The sequence below is a fragment of the Petaurus breviceps genome, unplaced genomic scaffold (genome assembly GCF_028583685.1).
Source record: "Petaurus breviceps papuanus isolate PSGF00001 unplaced genomic scaffold, PetGlider_PUasm1.0 76, whole genome shotgun sequence".
Lineage (NCBI taxonomy): Eukaryota > Metazoa > Chordata > Mammalia > Diprotodontia > Petauridae > Petaurus > Petaurus breviceps.
Genome location: NW_027186473.1, coordinates 2,443,980 through 2,470,346, shown reverse-complemented (window position 1 = coordinate 2,470,346; position 26,367 = coordinate 2,443,980). Strand labels below are relative to the sequence as shown.

Here is a 26,367-nt window from a genome sequence, read left to right as displayed (position 1 = left end):
ATCATAGCAGTGTTTACTTATTTATTGGAGAGTATAGGTATCTTTTAGGAGGGCATGCTATCCCTGGCTATTTTTTTTTTCAGTTTTCCTGCAAATGTGTACACTTTGTGCTCATAACAGGAATAAAGTCATAAACAAGATTTAGGGATAATAGATAAAGCTGCAGGATAAATTAAAGTCTTAAATCCTAACATCCCTTAAACTTTCAGTTTTTTATCCCACTTTGGGGAAGAAGGTAACCTTTTTATTCTTTCTGTTACAGGTAAGGTTAAGTTAAATTCACAAAACATGCTATAGACAAGGTAGAAATGGATCTCCTTGTTCAAGAATCTACTTTTTACCATACCCAGAAAATTTAATTAGTTTTTACTCATTTCCTTTTTAAAATGAAGTGTTGAACATTCTAGTACACATGCTTAGGGCAACTAGGTGGTACAGTGGATAGAGTGTTGTGCCTAGGGTCAGGATGATTCATCTTCCTGAGTTCAAATCTGGCCTCAGATACTTACTAGCAGTGTGACCCTGGGCAAGTCACTTAAGCCTGTTTGCCTCTTTTTTCCCATCTGTAAAATGAGCTGGAGAAGGAAATGGCAAACCACTCCAGGATCTTTGCCAAGAAAACCCCAAATGGGGTCACAAAGAGTAGGATTCAATTAAAAATGAACAACAACACATACAGTTATTTTATAGCTTAAAATGTTTGTACCATCTGAAAGCCTCAAATCCAGATCTCTTTTCTCATTCCTTCTGCTCCTTCTATTCTTCATCAAAAATCATAAGTGGACAATCATGATTCCAGAGGACCAATGATGAAACATGCTGCTCACCACCTTACAAATAGGTGATGGACCCAGGTGGGGTAAAATGAGATGTGTAAGTTTGTACATGGCCAATGAAGGAATTTGTTCTGATATTCTTATTAAGAATATTTGCTGCAGGGTGGCTAGGTGGCACAATGAGTAGATCACCGGCCCTAGAGTCAGGAGGACCTGGGTTCGGATCCGGTCTCAGACACTTGGCACAAAAATTAACTAGCCGTGTGACCTTGGGCAAGTCACTTAACCCCAATTGCCCCCCTCCAAAAAGCAAAAAAAAAAAATATTTGCTGCAAAGGTTATGTTTTTCTTTTCAGTTGTGGGCAGGTGACAGGGAGAAAAAATAGATTTTTGTTCATTTAAAAAATTGAATCAAATTTAAAATGTAGGCAGTGAAATTCTGAAAATAATCCATCTGTTATATGCAAATAAAATTCTGTTTGTGCTAATATTTTTATATTCTCTTTTTAGTGGGGAAACTCACCTTTTGAAAAATTTTACAGTATAAGTAATATTGGAAGCAAAAAGTTTGAATGTGAAAGTAGTTCAGAGTTGTAGTGTGTTTAACAAACGCATTTCTTCTTGAGAATTTTTCTTGAGAAATGATGAGAATTATAATCACCATATTTGCCACTGAGACATTCGAAACTCCTTGTTAGCATGTCAACTGTTGATTCTCTGAAAATCTAATCAGGCTCCTCCTTGTGGGTCCTTTTGCACTCTAGGCATGTTAAAGTCTCCTAATCCTAGGTTACACAAATGAAACCATTTTCAGGTTGAGTACTTTTTGTGCATTACACTGCAACAGGTAGAACTTTACAAAATCCTCTCATTGAGAAACCCTCCCATTTCCTAATAGGAAGATATCTGCAGAGGTGCATGATTCTCTGATAATTAGAAAGACTGAAAGTGGCTTTTGGTCCCTATCACATTGCTCCAATCTGCTTTCAGTCTCTTGTTAGGGTAAGCTATATCTGACTTTGTGCTTTAGATTACAAAACATTTCTGTACCAGAATTGCACTGTATGCTTTCCCTGTGCTGTAAAACTGTACAACTGTTGAACTGTGCTAAAAGTTATATGATTCAGTATAGTGATCTTAGTATTCCTAACCAATATTTTAGTAGGCCAGTGGTTCCTAAGCTATTTTTTGTGTGTCATGGACCCCTTTGGCCATCTGGTGAAGCCTATGGACCCCCTTAGTAGAATTATGTATTTTTTTTAATTTCATAATTAAATGAAATGTTAAATTTCAGCTAGATCTGAGTGAAAATAAAGATGTATTTTTTTTTCCCATCCAACTTCATGGATTGCAAGTTTAGAAGACCTGTCCTAATGGAATTATGGAAAATCAAATCTTCATCGGGTACTTTGGTGCCTAATTACCTTTTTTCTAACCCACGTAATTTCCTCTGTACTTTCCCAATCTAGTCTACATACTGTTTGTCTTCCATTTAAATATCATGTCAAACTCTCTCCTACCCAGTAATAAATCACTCTTTTGAAGACATATGAAGTAGTTTTAATATAGGTCATTGGGAGTATGTCTTCTGTCAGTGGTTTGTAACTAAGGGAATATGGAACAAGGTAGGAAAGGCAGGTGTTATAAACTATGTGTAATTAGAAAAGAATGTTGAGTACTTAATAATAATTAATTGTAACACTTTGCTAATTTCTCTAAAGAGACCATTAATAAGCATGTGACCAGCATAGCTGAACAGTATTAACTATGGAAAAACATTAAAAAATTATCATGATATACCTAACATAAAATAAATTTTCATTCAAAATTTTTCTAGGTCACTAAGTTTTAAAATGTTAACATGTTAAAGTGTGCTAATAAACGTGCTTCTGTTGGCCAAATATTTGTTTTAACTGAAAAATATCTTATGAACCTAATGTTGGAGGAGACTTAGAATACATTGAGTTCCCTCCTTGAATCAGGAACATCCTCCATAATGGATTGTAATGTTAATCAGATATAAGATCTGCCCTTCCCATTAATAGACTTTACATGGAGCCCATTAAGGGAAGCTTAGTTAGGGGAGGCTTGCTTGTAAAAAAGACTTTTACACCTTTTGCTAATTTCTAATTAGGTGCTGAGTCCTGAGGGTTGTGATGCCTTCTGGTTCTGAGAAATGTATATATACCCTGAGTTGGTATTTTGCTTTGGGGGCTCATTTATGAGAAGGATCTTGTGATTTCCTGATCGACATTCTGAGCACCTATATGTTCAGAGCTCTCTGACTGCTCAGATGTAAAGGCTCTCCCCATCCAGGGATGTATGTAAAATGTATAGCAATATTGTTTTGATTCAGGCAGTAAGAGCCCTGTCTGTTGGCCTTTATTTCTCTGCTTGTATTTTCTCTGAAGTTCAGGGTGCTTACTTTTCCCCTGAACTAGTGAATGTAATTAAAAAAGATTGGTGACCCCTTCAACAGCTATCTTTCCTAGTAAAGCATATCTAAGAACCCGTGCTAGCAGTTATCCTGTGTATGCCAGTGTGGTTGTTGCTACACAGGTCCACCATATATTCAACAATTGTTTGAATTTCTTTTTCTAATGGGGAAACTCATTCAAATGAGTCTGCCTATTTCATTTTCAGTCTATTTGAATTGTTAGAAAAATCCTTTCTTCTATTGAGTTAAAATTAAGCTCTTTTTAACTTCTGTTTATGCAGTCCCCATTTTCTGGAGTCAAGTGGATCATCTGCTTTTTCCACATGACAACTTGTAAATATTTGAAGGCAGCTGGCTTGCCCCTCCATTGCCTTCCTTCCCTTCCATCTTCAAAATCTTGTTCTCAGGGCTAAACAGTCCCAGTTCCCTCAGCTGATACTCCATGGCATGTTTTTCATTATCCTCACCTTCCTGACTACCTTTGCAGGAATGTGTTCTGACTTAGAGAAGTATACTAAAGTGGCTTGTTTATTGTTTTCAGCTTTGAAATTCTTGCCTGTATGCCCATTCTTTCTTTTCCCTACTACTGCCAATATACACTCACCTCATGATTTGTCTCTGTACGTGCTAATTTACCTAGATACTGAGTTAAGAAATATTCATTGGAATGAGAAAAAAATATTAAGCCATTTTGGGCTTGAATACTTTTTGTTGGTTATGTACAGTGCTACAATTATCACTTTTAATAATGGTATGTGTGTGTTTTTTTATATTTCAGAAACGGCACAAGGCTGATAATGCAGTGAATAAGAAGCAGACACAAGGTAAGAATGATTACTTCTCATTTTATAGGTTTCTAACATATTTGGGGAAGAAATGATTCCAATTAAATATAATTCGATTTCAAGGACTGTGTATCTCTTAGGCCTTCATTCTGACTCTGGAATCTGAGTCTCAGTATTTGTCAGCATGACATTTAAATTCACATTAGAATGATTTACAATGGTAATATATTTGGAAGGTAATGTTTTTAATATAGTTAAATGCCTCAAAGCAGTGTTATCCTAAGTACTATCCATAAATTCTGTAGCTATTTGGACAGTATTGAATGCCATAAAATATGTGTATGTGTTTTATCTGTGGTCCCCAGGGCTTCTTTCAAAAAAGGTTCCTAGGTAGTAGTCTGAAGTTTAGTTATGCCAGGTGGATGATGCTAGGAGATCATTAAAGGCAATTTTGAACTATTCACATGATCTATCAATTATCAAAATTTTCTTCAGAAATTTAAAAAAAAAACAAACCAGATTTTATTATATCTCAGAATACCCCTGGAACCCTTCTCCCATGGAGAAGCTATTGGATTCTCTGACATTATCCGTTAATTTTTAATGTTTGCTTAAATAAAACTCAACTAGGAAAGTAAATTTGGTAACAAAGCCCTTTGTTTGTTATACCAAACGCCGATTTTGTTGAATGTTAGGCTTATGAATTTTGAACTTGATCTCATAGGTGATGGTGAGGCTTTGAAAATTTTGACATTATGATTAAAAAGTGGAGTTTAAGGAAGGTTAATGATGATGGTGTACAAGGATGGCAAGAATGAGGAAGAAAGGCTATTCTAGTAGTCAGGGTGTTGAGTGCTTAGGGCCTGAAATTGACAGTGTAAATGGGAAAAGGATGAATGGGAAGGAAACTGCGAAGGACACTTCTTTAGAATTTGGTACTTACTAATAATACTAATCAATCAATATGCATTATTAGGTAATACCTGTGTACCACATGCTAGGTGCTGGAGATACAGAGATAAAAGAAAGACATCCTCAAGGGCATTATCAGGGATACAGTATCCACATATACTAATGTATGTACATGTATGTGTATATATATGTGTGTACATATATACACGTATCGATATATGCACACAGTCATGTAGCCATATATACATATGTATATATATGTACATACAGATATATAGACACATATACATATATATCCATGTGTTCATATAGATAATATAGATATATTTGTATGTAATGCAAAAATAATTTTGGGAGGGAAAAACCCTAGCAGCTGAGGAGAACAGATCAGAAAAGCCTCATGTAGAAGGTGGCCCTGGAGTTTTGAGGGAAACTAGGGATCCTAAGAAGGTGAATAAGAAGATAGGGTGTATTCCAGGCAGAAGTGAAAGTGAGCACAAAGACATGAAGACAGAAGATAAAGTATTGTATGTAACTGAGAAAAAAATAGAAGATTTTGCAGATTTTTCTTCATGAAATAAGAATGCTGGGCCTAGAGTCAGGAAGACCTAAGTTCAGATTCTGCTCCAGGCACTTACTAATTGTATGATTCTAGGAAATCATTTAACTGCTATCTGCCATGATAGCACCCAATTTTTGTTGTTGTTTGTGAGGATCAACTGAGATAATAATTGTAAAGTACTTTGAAAACCTTAAAGCACATTCTTGATGATGATCTACTGTGAATGGCTTAGCTATTCTCAATACAGTGATCCAAGACAATACCAAAGGATGCATGATGATAAATGTTATCCATCTCCAGACAAAAAACTGATGGAGTCTGATGCAGATTGAAGCATACCTCTTTTTTTACTTTATTTTTCTTGGATTTTTTTTCTGTGTTTTCTTTTACAGTATGATTAATATGGAAATAGCTTTTGCATGACTATGCATGTATAGCCTATATAAAATTGTTCATCTTCTCAAGGGGGGAAGGAGTTAGAAATTTTTTAAATTTCAAAATTTTTTTAAATGAACGTAAAAAATTGTTTTTGCATATAACTAGGAAAAAAAATCTAAAAATTTTCACTTAAAAAAAAAAGCCTTGAAGAACAATATAAATAACTATGATAATGGTGGTCTCTCCTATGGGTGGCTACCATGTACAGAAAAGCATCCAGTTGCTTTTATAAACACCTGGTTCTGGCCCTGTTCCCCCCATGTAATGCCTCTAAATCTTTTCTCATTGCCTGTTTTGCAAATATGATCTTAGAGCCAATGGGTATTTGACAGTTGTCCTTTCTTTGTCTGCTTCAACTACTTCAAAGCAAATGTTCTTCATTCATAGGCTTCAACTACTTGCCTGCTCTCAGCATGGATGCATGTGGCTCTTGGGAACTCTAAATCCCTACCTCTGTCCCAGCAGGTATAATGGTATACTAAAGTCCAAGTCAACAACAAAAAATAGTGCCTTCCTTCTGAGATGATCTCTGATTTATTCTTCATAGTTCATGTTTATAATTAGTAAGATCGTTGAAGGTGGGGTCATTTTTACCTTTCTTTGTCTTCCCAACACTTATCACAATGCTTTGCTTAATAAATGCTTGTTGACTTGTTGTTAGCCTAATGCCCATTTCCTGACACACTCCTATAGTTATGAAAAATGAAGAATAAGCTCAGCTGGAACAATAAATCCTATAGATGGATATGCTCAGTTTTCTTCTAACAATTCTGGTGTTTATTTCCTTCTTGCTCATTGAACCCTTCCCATTTTGAAGAACATTTGCTTTGAATCAAATCATAAAAAAGGTAGGAGATGGGAAGTTCTGCTTTATCTCTGTTATCTACTAATATTAAAGCATCTTTCTCAAGTTCTGACTTTGTTCTTCTTTGTTGTTCAGACATTTCAATCATGTCTGACTCATCGTGACCCTATTGGGGGTCTTCTTAGCAGAGATACTGGAGTAGGTTGCTATTTCCTTCTCCAGCTCGTTTTACAGATGTGGAAACTGAGGCAGAGTTAAGTGACTTGCCCAGGGTAACACTGCTAGTAAGTGTCCGAGGTGAGATTCGAACTCACGAACATGAGTCTTCCTGACTCCAAGCCTCTATCCACTACATCATCTATACCTAATAAAAAGCTTAAAAAAAAAGTTATCTGTAGACAGTGGCTTTCTTTCCCCAAAAAACTTCAAGGCTTTAATCTTCTCAACACTGTTACTTGCCATTCATTCATAATCGTCCTTAGTTATTTATTCCTCCTCTCATTTTTTTATACTTCACCTTTAAAATCTGAGCTCATTTTAGAGATCTTTTTTATTTCTATCTTTCTTATTAAGGTAAGAGTTTTTAACCCAAGGTCACTAAAGTTTTGTTGTTATTTTTAGACAAATAACTACATTTCAGTATAACTGGTTTACTTTGTAATGCAATGTATTTTGTAAATACTGAAAAAGATTATTCTGAGAAGGGGGTGTAGATGGAGTATATAACACAGAAATGTTTTAGAACCCCACCTTTTTCTTTATCTTCAAGATCATTCTGTTGTCATTTTTGTATCTGAGAGCTCTCATCTCTGTTAGGTTATCTTCTATTTTATTAGTTTCTGGTCTTGGGATCGAGCCTATCATTTCTCTGGGCTCACCTCCAGATTCTTTTAACAGGTATCACACATTGTGGAATGAGGAGATAAGGATGGAATTATGGGTGTGGAGTCTTGAATGAAATGACCTCTCTGTCATTCTTACTGTGTACATATCAGATAAAGTGAAAAAATACATGTAAAAATACTTGATAAACTTAAAGCACTGTGTGAATGGCAGCTATTATTGTTTCCACATGATTTTCTTTACTGGAGCTCAAGAAACAAATTAGAATTAAGAAGAGTTAGTCATTACTCTTAAGGCATTCCTAATCTAAGACCATCAATAATAAAAATGTAATAGGTGTGTGTAATAATATATAGGATGTCTCCTAAGCCAGTGCAGATTTAATTCAATTTAAATTTTAATATTTAAGTGTTAGCTTGAAACTACACTAAGATTTTTGGGGACATCCTGTATAGCTATATATGAGACAGGACATATGGAAACATATTTTGTAGTGGGCAGAACTTTCATCTTTCTTTTCATTGCTTAATTGAAAGAAATGTTTTCATGGAAAGGGAGTAATGAGAGAAGTGGAGAGTGTAGTGTATGGGCAGTCCTAGAACCATATGGCCAGAGCGATAGGACAAGATTATAACAAAGAGGGTTATGGGAGAATGAGGTCAGATCATAGAAAGTGATTGAGCTAAGAGAATGAGGGAAATGACCACAGGACCAGATTGGAGGGAAGGAAAGAGAGAGGAGGAGCAAGAGTAGAAAGAAATTTCCATCTATGAATCAAAGCTGTACCAAAGGAACTGTGGATTATTGGTTCTTTAGTTGCATCTGAGAGGTTTGCCATAACATGTTACTCCCCCATTTGTGTGAGTGCTGATAAACATCAAGGTGACTGCACCTCAAGCAAGTCTAATTTAGGTGCCAGAACCACAAAAGATAGCCAAGAGAGTTCTCTGTCTCATGCCTCATAGACCTAGAACTGGAAGGGACCTTAGTGATCATTTAATCTAGACCATTCATTTTAAAGATGAGGAAGGAAATTGAGTCTTAGAAAGGTTAAGTGACTTGTCCAAAGTCACACAGATGATAAATGGCAGAGCCAGTTATCAAAACCTGTTGGGCCTGTGACTCTAGATACTCCATTCTTTTCACTGCCCCATTTTGTATCCTTGTATTATAAAGGCTTCCTCTAATGACACTGCAAGATGGTATCACACACCAGTTTATCCTGGCATGTCACCTAGTTATCATACTTTCATGCTGAAACTGGCCTTAGCAAAGAAGTGCAACCCAAATCTGTGAGACAGTCCTAGTTATACTATCATGTTTATCTATCTTTTATATAAACTATTTAATATTATGTGTGCATCTGTTGTTTTTCTTATGAAAGCTACAGGGAGGAGGAGTAGTGGGTGGCACTTATGTGCATGGGATATACTTAGAATCATAGAATTGTAGATCCAGACATGGAAGGGACCCCTGAAACTATCTAGTCCAATAGCCCCACCCATCTACTCCCATCCCCACACCCACCCCTTTTTTACTGATCAGGAAATGGTGGCCTTGGGAGGTTATGATTTACCTGTGATTACACAGGTACCAAATGTCAGAGCCGATTTGCACCCAGGTCCTCTGATTCCAGAGCCAATGTTTTTTCTACTGTACCACCCTGTCTTCCTTAATATTAATTCAATATTTAAAAGATTGGGCTCTCCCTGTGTAGCTTACCACTCACCTATACCTACAGGGTCTTTAATAATCATTGGAGCCAAGTAACTCACAACCTCTCCAAACCCACCTAGGCTAGTCTTTCAATTAGAGAAACAGTATTTCACCAGACCCAGAATCTAAGCTTTTCCAGCTTGATTATACTTCCCACAACTTTCACTACACTGGGATGATATTCTAGAATCCAGCATCACCTGTCTGCCATGTTGAAGCATCACAGGTAAGACCTGAGTGGAGGATGTGTCTATTAGCACATAGAAATGTTCATTGATGATTATATAGTAACAAAAAAAATCAGTAAAAAAATGTTATAGTAAAAAAAAATTATACAGTAAAAACAAAAAAAAACCTGCCAGACTTTTTTTTTGGTTACATAATAATAAGGTGGTTTAAAACTAAAGAAATGGATCAATTGAAACTGAATCCTAAAACCCAGTCCCCAAAGGCATGGTAGCATTTTTCATGTAGAGAGAAGATACACCATTCAAAGTCCTACAGAGGCTAAGAATTCATAATATGAAATATGGAATGCAATGCACTGTGGATCTTTTTTTCCTTCTATTTTAAATTCATCTATGCATAACAAAAGCCTGTTATTTAGCAACAGCCTAACCCCAAATGCAGTTAACATGAAGGGACAGACAGCTCTAGTACAATTCACATATTTGTGTTTATAGGAACTATGACTGACTCAGTTCCATCAGGGACAAAGTTAAAGGAAATGGAGAAGCCCTTTACAAGCTATCTCAAAGAGTTCCAGACCATGTATATTTGTGTTAAATTCTGCCCAGTAGGCTAGAGGGTATCCATCCATAATTCAACTATAGTTTGGATGCTTTCCTTCCACCAATGCTGCTACCATGAAAAATTAAAGCTATCTAGACTTGTGTCTCCAAAATGAACTTGGCAAAATTCATCTGTTAAGTATGTGTTCCCATTTTGGAAATATTTGTTAATATTTTCTTTAAATTAGAATTTTGTTTACAAAGGATAACTATATTATAATGTTAAATAATGTAAGGTCTTAGAACAAAATATGCAATATTTTGTCTATCATGCCCATCAATGAAGCCACTCTACACTGATGTTTTGGATGATGTTTGGATGAGTAATTATTCACTAATTAATAACACACTCACAGGTTCAACTACCAATATTGGTGATGGTAAAATTTGGGACAATTTATTTTAAAGTACTTAAGATTTACTATTTGAATGGTCTCACCCAGATTACTTAATTTCTCTAGGCTTCACTTCTTTATCTGTAAAATAAAGATGTTAACATTCGATGGATTTTAAAGTTCCTTGCAATTCTAAATCTGTCATGAAATCATATATTAAACTTATAAGATGGCATTTTTTGTAGTTTTATCCCATTTACTTATATTATTATGTCAATTGGCTAGACTTATCTTATACTTTTTTCTTGAAATTTTCTATATGAGGTGGCATAAATTGTAGTCATACAATTGTTCTATTCCCCTTCTTTAATTCTTAGTTCTTGTTTACTAGTGGCCTTTAATAATTTTAAAATTCATGGATCTGTGATTTTACCTGGTTGGATAGTTCCTCTCACATCTCTATAGCTTGGTAGATAGTTTTTGAGTGTTGCTGTGCTCAAAAAATTCACAGTCATTGTGTTCACCTGTGTCTGACTCTTTGTAACCCCTTTTGGGGTTTTCTTGGCAAAGATACTGCAATGGTTTGCCATTTTCTTCTGCAGCTCATTCTATAGATGAAGAAACTGAGGCAAATAGGATTAAATGACATGTTTGGGGTCACACAGCTAGTAAGTGTCTGAGGCCAGATTTGAACTCAGGAAGCTGCATCTCCTGATTCCAGGCCTGGCCCTCTATCCACTGAGTCACCTAGCTGTAACCCTTTTAAACCCCACCCCCCAAATTATCCTACAGCAAACTTGGTGATGAGTCTCTTCAATTAGCTAGATGGACAACAGATATACAACCCATCAGCCAGCTTGTCAGTTTGGTAGGATCTTTCAAAGCTTGCATCCCTCTGGCATAAGCTTCAAGAACTTTACTTTCCACACCATGGTAAAACAGTGGGGTATGACTCTTATGGAAGCGCAGCTGTATATAAGATCCAAAACTGACATATACTATCATTTCCTCTTCATTTTGTTACTTTTAAATACATTTATCCTTCAAATAAAAATTTTAACCTTTTAAAATCTATATTACATTTTTTTTTTGCTTTTTTTGGAGGGGTGAAGGTAGGGCAATTGGGGTTAAGTGACTTGCCCAAGGTCACACAGCTAGTTTGTATATGTGTTAAATGTCTGAGGCTGGAATTGAAGTCAGGTCCTCCAGACTCCAGGGCCAGTGCTCTATTCACAGTACCACGTAGCTGCTCCTATTACATAATTTTTTTTTAAAAGAAAGTAATCATCTAAAATGACCATCCTATGAGAAATTTGCTTTTGATCGTAGGAAATCTTATCAAGACATGTTGTGATTTTTCTTTTCAGTTTTGAGAAATGGTGCTTGGGAAATTGTTCACTGGGAAAAGGTAAGTGTTAGTTTTTATTTTGCTCCATTAGATAACTACTTTGAGGTGGTGCTATTATGTTGTCCTATTCATAATACCATTAGCTGGCTAATGTAAGAAATTATGTAGCATTCTGCTGATATGAAATGGAACTTAACAGCGATCTATCTTATGTAAATATTGTAGCATATGTATCCTTATAATGATAATATGTATTCAACGTAGTGGTATATATACTCAAATAGTAATGTATGTTTAATGCTTATATAGTATGCTAGAATATATATTATTAAAATAATGTTTAAAAGTTTCTGTTTATACTACTGTGTACTTTAGTACTGTTTTCATAGGTTTTATTTAATCATGAATTATTTTGTTTAATTTTTTAGAATTTTAACCATTTACTGCCCAAGTAAAAGAAGCAGTTTTAAAGACAATGTAAAGTAAGACAAAAAATTTAATGAACATTTCAAAAGATTTGTAATTTTAAGGTCCATATAATACAAAATCCCCAGTCTTATAAAATATCTACCCTTTAAATATAACTGCTACTTTGCTAGGGAATAAATTGCTTCCCTTTAGTTGGGTAATTTACTCTTAAGGTATATCATTCAGCCATTAATGAATCAGAGCCATAATTTACCAAACAGTGCCCAAGCATTCAGCCTGTCATGTTTTTTCATTTAAAATGCAAAAATCCTTCTTATATTTTGGGTTTGTGTTCAAATTTCAGCATCCAGCAATGGATCACCTTACCAGTGAATCCAAGTGATAAGGAATCCTAGGCAGTGGACTCTGATTCCTGGCCAGGAAAAGAATATTTACAGAAGAATAGAAGGGGTTTTAGTTTAGTTATTTTTGGTTTTTTTTTTTTTTTTGACAGAGTCTTTTGCAACCCAGTGTCCCCCATCTGATTTGGGACCATGTCTCTGAATGAATTGTTTCCAATTCTTAAAATTAATGCATATCTCCCTGCTCGCAAATTATTGAGCATAGAGTATGTGAACAGTAATTTTAATTATATAATGAGAAATAGAGCTTTACATACCCCACTTTACATCTCTTAAAAACTGAAATTCCCCTGTCCTTGTTCTTTGATTTAAGCCATGTCAAAAAAGAAAAAAAAATCCCTGAATTACTTACTGCTATAAAACTGACTTGCTTTTCACAGGAATGAAGGAGGGGGACAAAAGAACATATATAAGCAAAGTCCGTTGCTTTGAAAGTTTTTGGCTGGAGCTTTAACCTTTAAATATTTTAGGAAAAAAGTATTAGTTATAGGTAAATACAAGTGGGTTTCCCACTCTTGAGTATTTTCTGTATTTTCTGTATAGTTTAACAGAAATTCCTAAATGAATAAATATACTTGAAGAGATAAATAGATGTAAAATCATTGGAAATTCAGTGCATTATAGTAGAATTTGCATCTTTGTCATCCCAGAGAAAAAAATGTGAAGTTCCTAGAAAAGCATGAATTCTTAATAACTTAAGTTCTCATGAAACAGGGGGAAATATGTAGCTTTGATTTAATACTTATTAGAACCTTTTATTTGTGTCACTGGAGACTCCTGGTGGTGGTTCCTTTCTGTTAGTGTGAGATAATTATTACGTGGAGAAAGATCTTGAGAAATATCAAAACTTTCACATTTTTTTTCTCCTTAAGTAGTAATTGTGATGATAATTCTTTCAAGAAGGCTAAGTACAGAATTTATTTGAACTATTGAATTTACTTGTTATTTAATACAACATAAATAATCAGAGAGCTTAATATTCTACCAGTGTCTTGCTATAAACATATTAAAAAAATGTATCTCCAAGTTACATTTTTATGCCATTCTACCCACTCAGAAAAAAAATTAATAGCAATAAAGTCACAGGAAGAGCATTTGCTATTCATCTTTAGTTTTAATATCAATCATAGTGTGAATCCCGTCCTTCACCTACCTGATAGATTAATAAAATTCTAAAAAAAAAGATAATTTGTCATGCTTATAAAACTACTAGGAGAGCTTTCCAAAAGTTGTCTTCTTTTTCCTATATTGTCAAATTCTTCCATTGATGATATTATAAGACTCTCAGGATTTGAGTCAGATCTGTTAAATATGTCCTTTGTAGTACTAAAAAAAAAGATATTAAGCAATATCCCAAAGACATTAAAACAAAAAATAAATCTAAAAATATTGAGCGTAAGGCAATTTTTTTTTTGCCTTTTGGAGGGTAATTGGGGTTAAGTAACTTGCCCAAGGTTACATGGCTAGTTTTTTGTGTGTGTGTGGGTGGGTGTTAAGTGTCTGAGGCCGGAACCAAACTTGGGTCTTCCTGACTCAGGGCTGCCACTTTACTGACTGTGCCACTTAGCTGCTGCTGAAGGCAATTTTTAACATACCCACACATGATTGACAGTTGCTTTGTATGAAGACTTAAGCTTGCCTTTCCTTTAGGAATTTTTTTAGGAGCAATATATGAATCAAACATAATAAATCACTGTCTCTTCTTAGATGGTTAGCCCAATTCTGTCTGAAAAGATGACCCAAAGGAGGGAAACTTCTATAAAGACAGTATATTCTAAAACCAGATAAGGAAAATAGGATCCAGTGCAGACTAAGGAGTTTGATGTTTTGAATTGGTTAAATCTTCAGGCAAGGAAGATAGAAGTGAAAAATACTTTCTTTAAAATTTAGGATAGTCACCACATCGATAATAATACACTAATTTTAAAAAATGTTTAGTGTTTTAAGACATAACAGTCCTCTAATATTATTTTCCCATCTTTTGTCCCAGATTTTTTCCCATCTTATAAATAAAGGTTTTAATCTGACTGTCATCCCAATAGATATCATTGCCACAGAATCACCTACTTTGCTGTATGTATTAAATTAAAGACAAACCGGATAATATTGGCATTTTGAGTTGTTACTTCCTATTGAGAAATGTTCTTTTTTTTCAGGACAAGTGCTTCTTGCTCTAATTTCCTGCATCACTGTTACTCATCATTAACTATACTCAATCACTCCTCTTTTTCCTAGTGCATGAAGAGCTGCAGTCTGTTATAATTGCCTGAGGTTGCCTGGGCTTTCTTTTTAGTGCTAATGAGGAGGTGGTGTAGGGGAAGTTCCTCATCAGTTCCTCTTTTTGGTGCTAGAAAGGCCTTTGGATCACTCTTAAGCATCCATTCATGAAAGGAAGAGTCACAGAAGGCAATTCCTGAGGAAAATGATGTTCTACCAGTTTATAATAAGCTGTAAATAGCCAAATGCAGTCTGACTGAATTTAGAAAATGCTTTAAGGCTGGATAACTGTAAATACTAATTATCTTTGACTTTCATTAAAGCAAGTATACAAAGCAATGTCCTGGCCAAAGACAAAAAGTAAAACACCTTCCTGGCTGCAGGGCATTTGTGACTTTGACACTATTGTAGTTAACCTGTTGGTTGGGTCTGGAAGCAGAGAATGATCTTACAATCATTGCTAAAATTAAGTTCATTTGAAGTGGAGAGCTACAAGTAAGGAATGGAAGTGGGGAGTGATGATGAATCTTGACATCTCATCTCTCCTCCCAGCCTGTGTGAGGCAGTAAGACTATAGGAACAGTACCTCTTCTGTGGGCTGCTCTAAGGACAAGTGTCTGTCAATATAACTATTCTTTAGTGTGTCAAGTTTTATCTCTTGGAATGGGCACAAGATATGTAATATTTATTTATATGTATATATATATATATATATACACATTATATATTACATCATATTACTTGGGGGAAATTGTTTAAACCATTAGCACCCATTATCATGAAATATTTGCCTGCTGTATGGAAGGCACTGGGGCGGTACGATGAAAAATGGCACATTCCCTTCTATTAAGGAACGTATTCTACCCAAGGGAATAGGAAAAAGAAGCAAAGTTGGATTTCCTTCATTATATCTTTATTTATTCTACCAAGATAAACAGAAATTGATTATATTAGCAAGAGGCTCCTGTAAAATGCTGCTTCTGGTGCTATTTCTTTTCAATTTTGTTGGGACTTTCCTAAGGAATATTCTTGAGATTCCATTTTAGAATTTTCTCATGATTTGAGATAGATATAACAAGGTGATAAATGATGAGAATATGTAGATTTCACTAAATTCATTCTATTAAAGAAAAATTGGATGAAACATACTAGAGGTGATAAGAATGGACTGCCTGTCTTGGTGACAGCCTATGCATAGTATTCAATCATTTCTATTTTATAATATGTTCCTGGTTGTATATCGTCTTGTGAAATTCAGTGGTTATTAGGAATTTTACACCTTCATATACTTCAACTCAATGGGATATGTATTCAGAACTATACTCAATTACAGATTATTAACCAATTCCCAGTTTTCTTTCAGGTAAATGTTGGAGATATAGTTATAATAAAAGGCAAAGAGTATATACCTGCTGACACTGTACTGCTATCATCAAGGTAGAGATACCTACTGGTGCCCAAACAGTGTAGAGGCTGGTTTCTCTACCCTGCAATGAATCTGTGATTGCTCCAAGGAAATAAGGAATAAACAGAAGAATTTTTAAACCTCTTTAATGATTTTAATTTAAGCATTCAAAAATGTTTGGAAAGTTGAAGCATTTTACTGCTTATCATATAGAATGAATGATAGGTTCTAAACTTTTAAATTTCAAGGTTAGAATTACATATAGAAGTCATCATTACATATAAGAGCAATGGTGCTCCCAGGACTTCTGCATGTATTTTTAGCCTCATTCAATTTTCCTATCATTTATTTTAGGTAATACATGGATTGTGCTATTTTAATCATACCCTAAGTTCTTATTTATTCTTAGTCAGTTCCTTAATGGCACATTCATATTCTTTCACATTTTCTTGATGTTTACAGTGGGATACTACAGGAAAAAGTAGAACCATTTGAAATGGTTTATTCCCACATACACACTGAAAAATGCATTTTTTCTTTGCTCTTCATGTCAGAAAAGTCAATCAAAAATAATTTTGTATTACTTTGTCATTTGTTTAAGATGTCCATGTATTACAATTGGAATTCCAAATATCAGATGATTTTATTCTTTATACAATGTAAACATTAAATGAGTTTGTATACAAAAGCCATAAAACTAAACATAACAAAAATTTTTAAATAATTTAATATTTTAGAGGTTTGTTTATCATCATTTCCTTGGACAGTTTTATTTATAAAATCCACATTTGTAATGTGGAAAGTGCACTTTTTTCAAAATCTATTTAATCAGGTCATTCTTAAAAGCAATTAGATTTGTGATGAGTTAATGAAAAATAATTGTGCTGTTAAAATTTTTCAAGACATTTACAGGAACAAATCTATGAACAGTTTATCTGTCCTTTAACTGGATGAACTATTCATGAATAATTTCAGTATTGTTTTGAGGGTTTAAAAAAAATGATTTACAGGGCAGCTAGGTGGTGCAGTGAATAGGCCACTGGCCCTGGAATCAGGAGGACCTAAGTTCAAATCTGGCATCAGACACTTAACGGTTACTAGTCGTGTGACCTTGGGCAAGTCACTTAACCCCAATTGCCTTGCCTTCCCCCCTCCAAAAAGCGCAAAAAAGATTTGCATTTAAGTTTGTATCTCAAGGGGAAAAGTTTTATTTTTTAACCCTTAATCTATTTTGAAAGTTATGTTTTGCCTCAAGACATTCTTGCCTCAAAAATGTTCCAAATCAGTAATGTCATTCAGTTACTTTAAGTAGTTTCTGAATTTATACAGATATTGTAGATATTCAGAATAACCAATATCCCTAAGCCAGAAAGACCTGTACTGAAGCTCTGCCTTTTCCATGTATTGGCTGTATGACCAGGGGCAAGACACTTAATCTTTCAGTACTTCAGGTAACCCCAATAACTTGCTAATACTGCTAGTTATACAAGGACTAGGACTATATTGTGGTAAAAGCAAGTCTTCATCCAAGCATGGTGATGACAAAAATGAATGACTTATTTTTTTAATTGATTAACTATTTAACCTTCATTAAATTAATTTTGAATGCTATGTTGTTATTTTATGCCTGTTTCAAAACAGGATAGTAATTATAGGTTCTTCATTTGTTTGTTTTTTAATAGTGTACACTTGTTGGGGCAGCTAGGTAGTTCAGTGAATAGAGCACCAGCCCTGGAGTCAGGAGGACCTGAGTTCAAATCCGGCCTCAGACACTTACACTTACTGTGTGACCTTGGTCAAGTCACAACCCAATTGCCCTGCCTTCCCCCTTCCAAAAAAGCAAAACAAAATTAGTGTACATTTGTCTTCAGGCTCCCTGAAACTCCATCTATCTTATGAAAATACAGTACAATTATTGAACTGCAAGTCATGTTCAAGATTTGTTTTTAAAAACTTTAAAAAAAAGTTTTCTTTTGTCTCCTGATAATTCTAGGGTTCATTTTGTTATTGTTGTCACAAATTTCTGTTTCTTTTACTATAATCAAAAGAGCTTTATTGGGAAATTAGAAATAATTGATTTCCTCTTATTAATTATTTTTACATAATTAGGTCAAGTAATGAACATTGCTATTCATTAACTAGTGCAAGACACAAATTTATCAGGGTGATACTGATAACTGTTCCTATATTTGTAGAATCTTTTGTTCTTTTTCAAAAAGTTTTTTCATATGTTGTCTTAATATATGTTTTTTTTTGTTTTTTTTTTTTTGTAACAATGTGCAAGGTGTATATAACCAGTATTATCACCACTATTTCAAAACGAAAGGACCTTGAAGCATGAGAAATTTAACTGACTTGGTCAATGATGCCTACTTGCCTACCTGCCATTTGGTTCATTGTAGCACAGTATTTTTTTAAAAATGTGTTGGCCAACACCTTTCTAAGTAATGATGGTGATGATGATAATGATACATTTTTAGCATTTAAGATATTTGATATTCCAGATTTTTTAGCTAAGAATTATTTTATATAGTGTCTCTTCTATGAGACTTCTGTGAGAGTTTTGCTAGGTTTTTAATAAAGAGAATTGGAAATCATGCCACAGCAATCTTCACTTTTAAACAGAAGAATATACTGATGTTGGTTTTCACAGCATATTAATAAGCAAAGATATTTAATAAATTATCTGATTAAGTGCTTTTTTTAGTTACAAAGCGACTTTTTAGTTGCTCAAACCCATGAGAAGGAAGCTCCAGCAACAATGGACAGCTAACTGTATCACTAGTTGGAGTAGGCTCTTGACCTAGCCTTTTTATTGCATTTATTTGAAAATTCATTCATTGGCCCATAGAGTTATTTCCCAAATCATTTTGCCCAATGCTCTTGGCTGGAACTGACTGTAGAAGGTGTGGGGAGGGGGAAGGCTTTTACATTTTTGATTTTCTACTTTCTCAAAATCTATATATACAACTTTGATGTTAACATAGTAGTTAGGTAATTTCTAATGTTAAACTCTTTAAAAAGACATTAAATTATTATTTCTAGGAAAATGTTTTGAATGATTATTTGTTGAATAGATAGCATAAAAACACAAGCTTTCTTTTTAAAAGAATGTTTTCAGGCTTTAAAAAAGAGACTTTTAATAAAATAACTATTGGAAACCACAGTTTTGTTTGCTGGGAGATATTAACAAGAAAGAATAAAAATTTATAAACATGGTTATTTATTAAAGCTGAAAACTAGATTTACAAATAAACTATACAACTGAGTAATATTTGAATGCTATCCTAGATTTTTTGGACCTGATTAAAATAGATTTTGAAAAATTTGCCTTTAGACATTTTTATTAACATGTATTGTTTTCTATAATAATTTCAAATTTTCTGTCTCTTTTGTCCATTTATGTTTTTTTTTCCCTGTTACTCATTTTTTTTCTGTTCTAATAATTTCAAACTGGGATGTGTAGGTGGCAGTAGGGGAAATAGTGAGAGTGACCAATGGGGAACACCTCCCAGCAGATCTCATCAGTCTTTCTTCAAGGTTAGAATGAACAAGTTGCATAGGAAATGTGTATGTGGGTCCTCACACCAAATTAGAAGAGTCTGACCCAATGTCATTGGGTAATGTGTCACCTGAAGCACAAAAACATACTTGCTTTTCTTAGAAATGGACACTTTGAAGATGTTCTAAAAGCTTTTAATGAACATAATTGAAGATATCTGGTCACTTTTTGACCCTTGATTGTGCATATCAAACTCCTATTGGATTCAGTAGGAGTCTCAAGTACAACATTAAAAGTGGACTTGGGATTTGTTTATTTTGATCTCATATAAAATATTAGTATACGTCTGTATTTGAGAACACATACTAAAGCTTTATTCTTGCCTCTTTAGGATTACTGACTCGAATGACATTTAGCTAAAGAAATTTTCATGAAAGAAACTGTTATTGGGAAACTACAAGAAAAGTTTTCTTTTAGAAAAAAAAATGCTTGTTTATTTTTACTGCTTGAAATTTTTGACAAATTATTCCTAAAGTAATTACTCTGAGATTTAGGGTTTTGTGGGATTTGTAGAGGACCCCCTGCACAAAACTAAATGTTGTACACTTTGTACTGCATGCATTGGAATTATTATCAACACGTTTCTAGTGACAAAGTGCACGTTCCTGTGATATATTACAGCTATATTCTAGTGTCTGTCCTGTGACTGCATCTTGTTTCATTTTTCCACTTACTAATCAATCACAAAGCCTGCTTTGCCTCTCTGACTGTAGTTTGTGTTCTGGATGTCCTCATAATTTGCTAAAATATTTATTATCTAGCATGATTCTTTATCTGAAATGTCTTTGCTGCCTTTTCTGAGTGCTATCTTTTGAAAACTGCTTCAGTAATGGGCTGTCTTCAGGGATTAATGAAAATGTCTTGCATTTTGAGTGTGCATTTGATTTGATCTAGTTCAAACAAAAGTTGTCTGTTTCATTTCCTTGAAAAAAAAATGGTTATTTGAGAGAGAGAGAGGGAAAGAGAGGAGGGGGGAGGGAGAGAGAGAGAGAGAGATCACAATAGTATTAGGAGGATCTCATTTGAATGTCAAGTGACTTTGGACAGTCAGGAAAACATTCATGCTTTCCTGCAACAATATTCCATCCATGTTGCTCAATTTAACATTTGGTGTCTTTCCATTCTTTCATATTTTTAATCTGTGTTTGTGATTCTTTAATGAATTACATATTTAACATTTTCACATAATAATGTAACAAATTGACCAATATTTACTAAAAAACTAAATTACCATTGCGATGTTGATGAAAAATAAATTGATAAAATGAAAGTGATACATAATTGAAGCACTTTCCTATGGAAGATAAATAGGCATATTTATGAATTTAAAAGAATGTGAAATTATTTAGTTGCCTTCCAAAATTACTACATAAAATAGATCCTTGCAACATCTGATTAATACATTTTTATTCATATCCTGAGGACATAAAAAGCTACATTTCCATTATTGATTCTTAGTGTGTTATTTATGCAATTGGAAATTGGATAGGACATTCCAGATATGCCTAACTGACCAGACTGTCAAGTTAACTTTATATTAACTTTTTTCTAGAAGTTAACATGGTAAAGCAATAGTTCATCTAATTTTGATAAAATTTTAATATATTTGCTAACTAAAACTTGTTTATTGAAGATAATTAGAAAATCAAGTTCATTCCTCAACCAAGTGTTAAATAGATCAATGTGATTTTTGAATGCTTCCTTTTTTCAGTTGTGGGCATGAATAAGTAGAACATCCAGGTTTGTGTATATTACAGAGAAACTAATTAGATACAAAAAAAATTCAACTGCAAAACTAATTTTAGCTCCCTGTCCCTCTTCCCATCCCCAGTCTCTGAAAACAGGACTTTTTTCAGGGTGAAAAAGAAAATAAACCTTACAAAATGGCAGAAATCATGACAGAAAGCATATATGTATATGCCCACTTTTACTGAGAACAGTGTTCATTCATTTGACCTATGTTGACTCTTTTGGAGACAGTTATTTTAGGATTTAGTGTATTTTCTTCATCACTTAAAAACTGTTTTAAAAGTATAAGGAAACAATCTAGAATATTCTAATCAATTTTTGTCATCAATGAGAATTCAAGCTGTGAACATGAATCAAACATAATATTCTGAACATAAACCTTGATAGTGTCCCTTCTTATATATTAATGTCTATGCTGAGCCTATACATGGTAAAAGCAAACTAGACTAAAATGTGATAGACAAATCCATTTAGTTAGGACATCTTTAAGATAAAACACTGATTGCTGCAGCCAAATTGCTTGTGAGATAGAAAAAATTGTAGTCCATTAGTTTCTCATGTATAGATAGACACTGAATCCAAGGCTTGCTGCTCGAATTGAGCTGGTATATATAAGAGGGATTTTTATATTTTACTGCTGTATCCCAGAGAGAAGATAAGATTTGAGACCATGAATTTGAACATCATATAATTGATTATTGCTACTGTGATTTTTTTTTTTTGCTAAATCTTTGTGATTTTTTATTTTAAATAACAGTGAGCCCCAGGCCATGTGTTATATTGAAACATCCAACCTAGATGGTGAAACTAACCTGAAAATACGACAGGTAAAAATCTCATTTATTTTGTTTATATGTTTATAGCAATTTTGGTTCTATCAAGCAATATTAAAAATTTATTGTTTTCCATGTTTCTTCAACTGAAATATTCATTAAGCACCTACTATGTATGTGCCAAGTGCTATGCTAATTGATGGAGGAGATGCTAAGATTAAATTAGGCTGGGTCTCTGCTGTTATGGAGCTTATGGTCTGGTGTGTGTGTGTGTGTGTGTGTGTGTGTGTGTGTGTGTGTGTACACGTGTGTTGGTAAGGCCTAGGAGAGAGAGAGAGAGGATACATCACTCAGTAAACAAGAATTTATTAGGCCTGAGGATAAAAAGAAAAAGCCATGAAGAATTTCTGCACTCTACATATGGAGACAAATAAGCTATGCACAGAGATTTTTACAAACTTTTGAGATTTGTTGAAAATGTTGGTAGGTTTTTGTTTTTTTTTTTTTGAGAATATCGGTAGTTTGTCAAAGCTAATTTTCCGGGCTTGAACATTAGTTTACTCCTTAAAAAAAATCCTAAAATATCTTTGAATTTACAATTTCATATCTTAGCCAATTGGCTAACAGCAGTATTCTTTTAGTGATATTGTATGGTTGCCATTATGGAATTGCCAAATTAAAGGTTAAAGCCACACTGGGCATGAGTAGTCTGTAGCACATGCCAGTGAAGAATTGTGTAAAAGAATTGGTTCAAAGGATGTCATCTAAGCTATATGAATGAAAAAGCAGGTGAGCTTTGTGAAAAGATCAAGAGATCACAGATAGAACAGTTCTTATGTTCTCCTGGCATTTGTTGAACATCAGCTGATCTAAAGATAGGTCCCAACATGTTGTAAGCAGCTCCAGGAGCTCAATTCAATGGGGAAGATAACAGGTACCTATATTGGTATATGTAAGACATACATATATATATATATATACACATTCACAATACACAATGAAATATGATAAATGAAACTAAGCACTTGCTATATTTTACTGTGAGAGTGGGGGAAATGATTAATGAGCAGAGAAGTCTAACGTACTGAATAAGACAATCAGGATCAAAAAACATTCTTGTCAGGCCAGAACAAGTTCTTGACCTAGGGAATATGAAAATTTGGATAGGAAAAATATTATATCTTTTAATATAATTAATTTATTTTTAATCCTCTATATTTGATTATATGCATTTAAATATATAATGTTCATATTATTTTTAAATATGCTCCATAAGATTGGCTTGAGTGCCAAAGTTTATAAACCTAGAGATCTAGAGCACTGCAATGAATCTAATGCAATGAAATTCAATAGAGATAAATGCAAAATTTTATACTTTGGGCTCAAAAATTCAACTTCCAAAGTACAGAATAGTGTGCGGATATGGTAAGACATCAGTTTATCTGAACAATCTCTGGGGATTTAAATAGAGTACTGCCTCAATGTCAGTCATTAGTGTGATGAGGCAGCCAAAATACAAAGACTAATGTAATCTTGGATTGTATGAAGAGAGTCATTATCTTCTGGAATAAGGAGGTAGTCATCTCTCTGTGCTCTGCCCTACTTAGACCACATTTTGATTATTGGTTTCAGTTTTGAGTACTTTGGTTTAAAAAGGATATTCATGGTGGACCTCATAATAGGCAACTAATAAAATTCTTATTGATTACTAGACTGAAGAGCATCCAAAAGAAGGTAAACTGGTGAATGATCTTGAGTACTTGTCTTATAAGAATCAATTGAATGGATGGATTGGGAATGTTTAAAGAAGAGAAAAGAAGACAAGATAAGACTAAGGAAGGGAGAGGACATGACACTCATCTTCAAATATTTTAGAAGTTTTCATGGAGAAGATGAATTAGACTTTCTCCATTTGACCCTAGAAAGTATCAGCAGAAGTAGTGAATAGAAATTGGAGAGGCAAATATAATATGGTATCAGAGAAAAAAACAAAACGTCATGACAGACATATCTAAAACAAGAATGAGTAGCTCTGAAAAATTGTGGGTTTCCTCCCAATGAAATTCTTCTTAGACTGGATGACTACTTGTTAGTAAAGGTGATTCATTTTGGTTAAAGAATGGACTACATGGTTTCTAAAGTGCCTTCCAACATAATATAATGTGATTCCCTAAATTAGGCAATGATTCACAGATGATAGGATATTTGGATTGGAGCTTAATAGTTGGGTAGAATCTTAACAAATGAAAAATCTAGGAAGGGCAAAGAAAAATTTTCTTAGTGTAGGAAATAATGTAAATAAAGGCATAAAGGGAGGTGGCCACAGGTAGCACAGCGAGTAAGAGCACCAGTCCCAGAGTCAGGATGACTTGAGATCGAATCTGGGCTCAGACACTTAGCACCCACCCAGAAACACCTGGCCGTGTAACCTTGAGCAAGTTACTTAACCCCAATTGCTTAGGGGCGGCCAGGTGGCTCAGTGAGTAAGAGCACCGGCCCTAGAGTCAAGATGACCTGGGATCAAATCCGGGCTCTGATATTTAGCACCACACCCAGAAATAACTTACTGCGTAACCTTGAGCAAGTTACTTAACCCCCCAAAAAATTGCTTAAAAAATAAAGGTAAAATATAAGACAAGGTTGAACCTAAGAATTAGTTTGACAAGTACATGATGGAGTGGCATACAGGGAAAGTGGAAAAGTAGAATGGGTATCAAATTGTAAATGATCTTCCATGATAGTTCACTAAGGAGTTAAAAATTTTATTTGGTAGGTAATAGGCAGCCATTGAAAGATTTTGAATAGAAGAGTGATATGATCATATCTTTGAATAAAAAGTTTACTCTCCAAATGATATGAAAATTTAATTAGATAGGAAAGAATCCAAGAGGGATGGCTATTAAAATAATACAAACAAGTAATAATGAATTTTTATGCTAGAATGGTTGCAGTGAGATAAGAGACAAAGGGCCAGATTTGACAAAGATTTTGGAGGTACAAGGGACAAGACCTAATGACTTACAGTAAGGGAAAACATTGCTGGAATGATGGGGGAGGAGATAACATCATGGTTTCATATAAGGGTAATTGGATGAATGGTGGTGCCACCCATAAAAAATAGAAAAGCCAGCAGGGGAGCAGGCCTGCAAGAAAAGAAAATAAGCTTGATTTGTAGCAGTTTATGACTGCAAAAGAGACAAAAAGAGGGCCAAGGACAGAATATTGAGGGATGAGGAAGAGGCGCTAAAGACAATTAAAGTACAGTTGGAGAAGTAGGAGAACCATGAACATATAGTGACATCCAAATCTATGGGAAGATTGAAAATGGAGGAAAGGCCATTGGATTTGGCAATAATATCATTGGTGACGTTTAAGGAAAAATATCAATAGAAGAGTAAGTCTAAAAACCAGATAGTAAGGGGATTGCTTAGTAAATGGGGAATGAGAAAATAGAGGCATTAAGAACTGTTCTGTTTCATTGTTTTTTTTTTTTATTTTTCCCAAGAAGTTTGGTAGTTAAAGAAAGGCACCAAATGGTAATTTGATGTAGAGGGTCAGAAGAAGAAAAAGATAATCATTAAGTACTTGCTATATCAGGTATTTTGCTAAGTTTTGAGGATGCAAAAACAAGATGGTCCCTACTTTCAAGAAGTTTACATTATAATGGAGAAAGATAACACAGAAAAGGAAAGTAGAGAGAGATTTGTAGTTGATATGCAGTGGAGCATACTTCAGAATGAATCAATAGGGAAGTGAGCAAAGTATGGTGAAAGTTTTAGGAATTCACCATTTTAGAAAATTCAAATAGGAAGGAGCCAGTAGAGATTGATAGATTGAAGATGTCTGAGAATGAAGAAAAGTCCTAGGAGGTAAAAGGGGAGGAAATCAAGGACTAGATATAGATTATAGCCTTTCTAAGGAGTAGGACATTTGTGGAACTTGCATCTAGGGGAGTAGAAGTTTATGGTAGGGATAGATAACTCCAAGGTTGGCGACTAAAAATGTAGAGAAGTAAAGGACAGATTGTGTGTGTGTGTGTGTGTGAGAGAGAGAGAGAGAGAGAGAGAGAGAGAGAGAGAGAGA

At 34.3% G+C, this 26,367-nt stretch overlaps 1 protein-coding gene across 4 annotated transcripts in view; it reads left to right on the top strand.

Annotated features, from left to right (window-relative positions):
- ATP8A1 (ATPase phospholipid transporting 8A1) overlaps positions 1 to 26,367 on the top strand; it is a 285,893-nt gene that overhangs the window by 52,448 nt on the left and 207,078 nt on the right. For 2 of the 4 annotated variants that reach the window (XM_069105159.1, XM_069105161.1), the window contains exons 5-8: positions 3,992 to 4,037; positions 11,768 to 11,808; positions 19,667 to 19,740; positions 22,269 to 22,338. In XM_069105159.1, coding sequence (XP_068961260.1) covers positions 3,992 to 4,037; positions 11,768 to 11,808; positions 19,667 to 19,740; positions 22,269 to 22,338 — 231 coding nt within the window. Of the gene's footprint in view, positions 1 to 3,991; positions 4,038 to 11,767; positions 11,809 to 16,158; positions 16,233 to 19,666; positions 19,741 to 22,268; positions 22,339 to 26,367 lie in introns of all 4 variants that reach the window. The other 2 variants (XM_069105160.1, XM_069105157.1) reach the window with 1 other exon arrangement.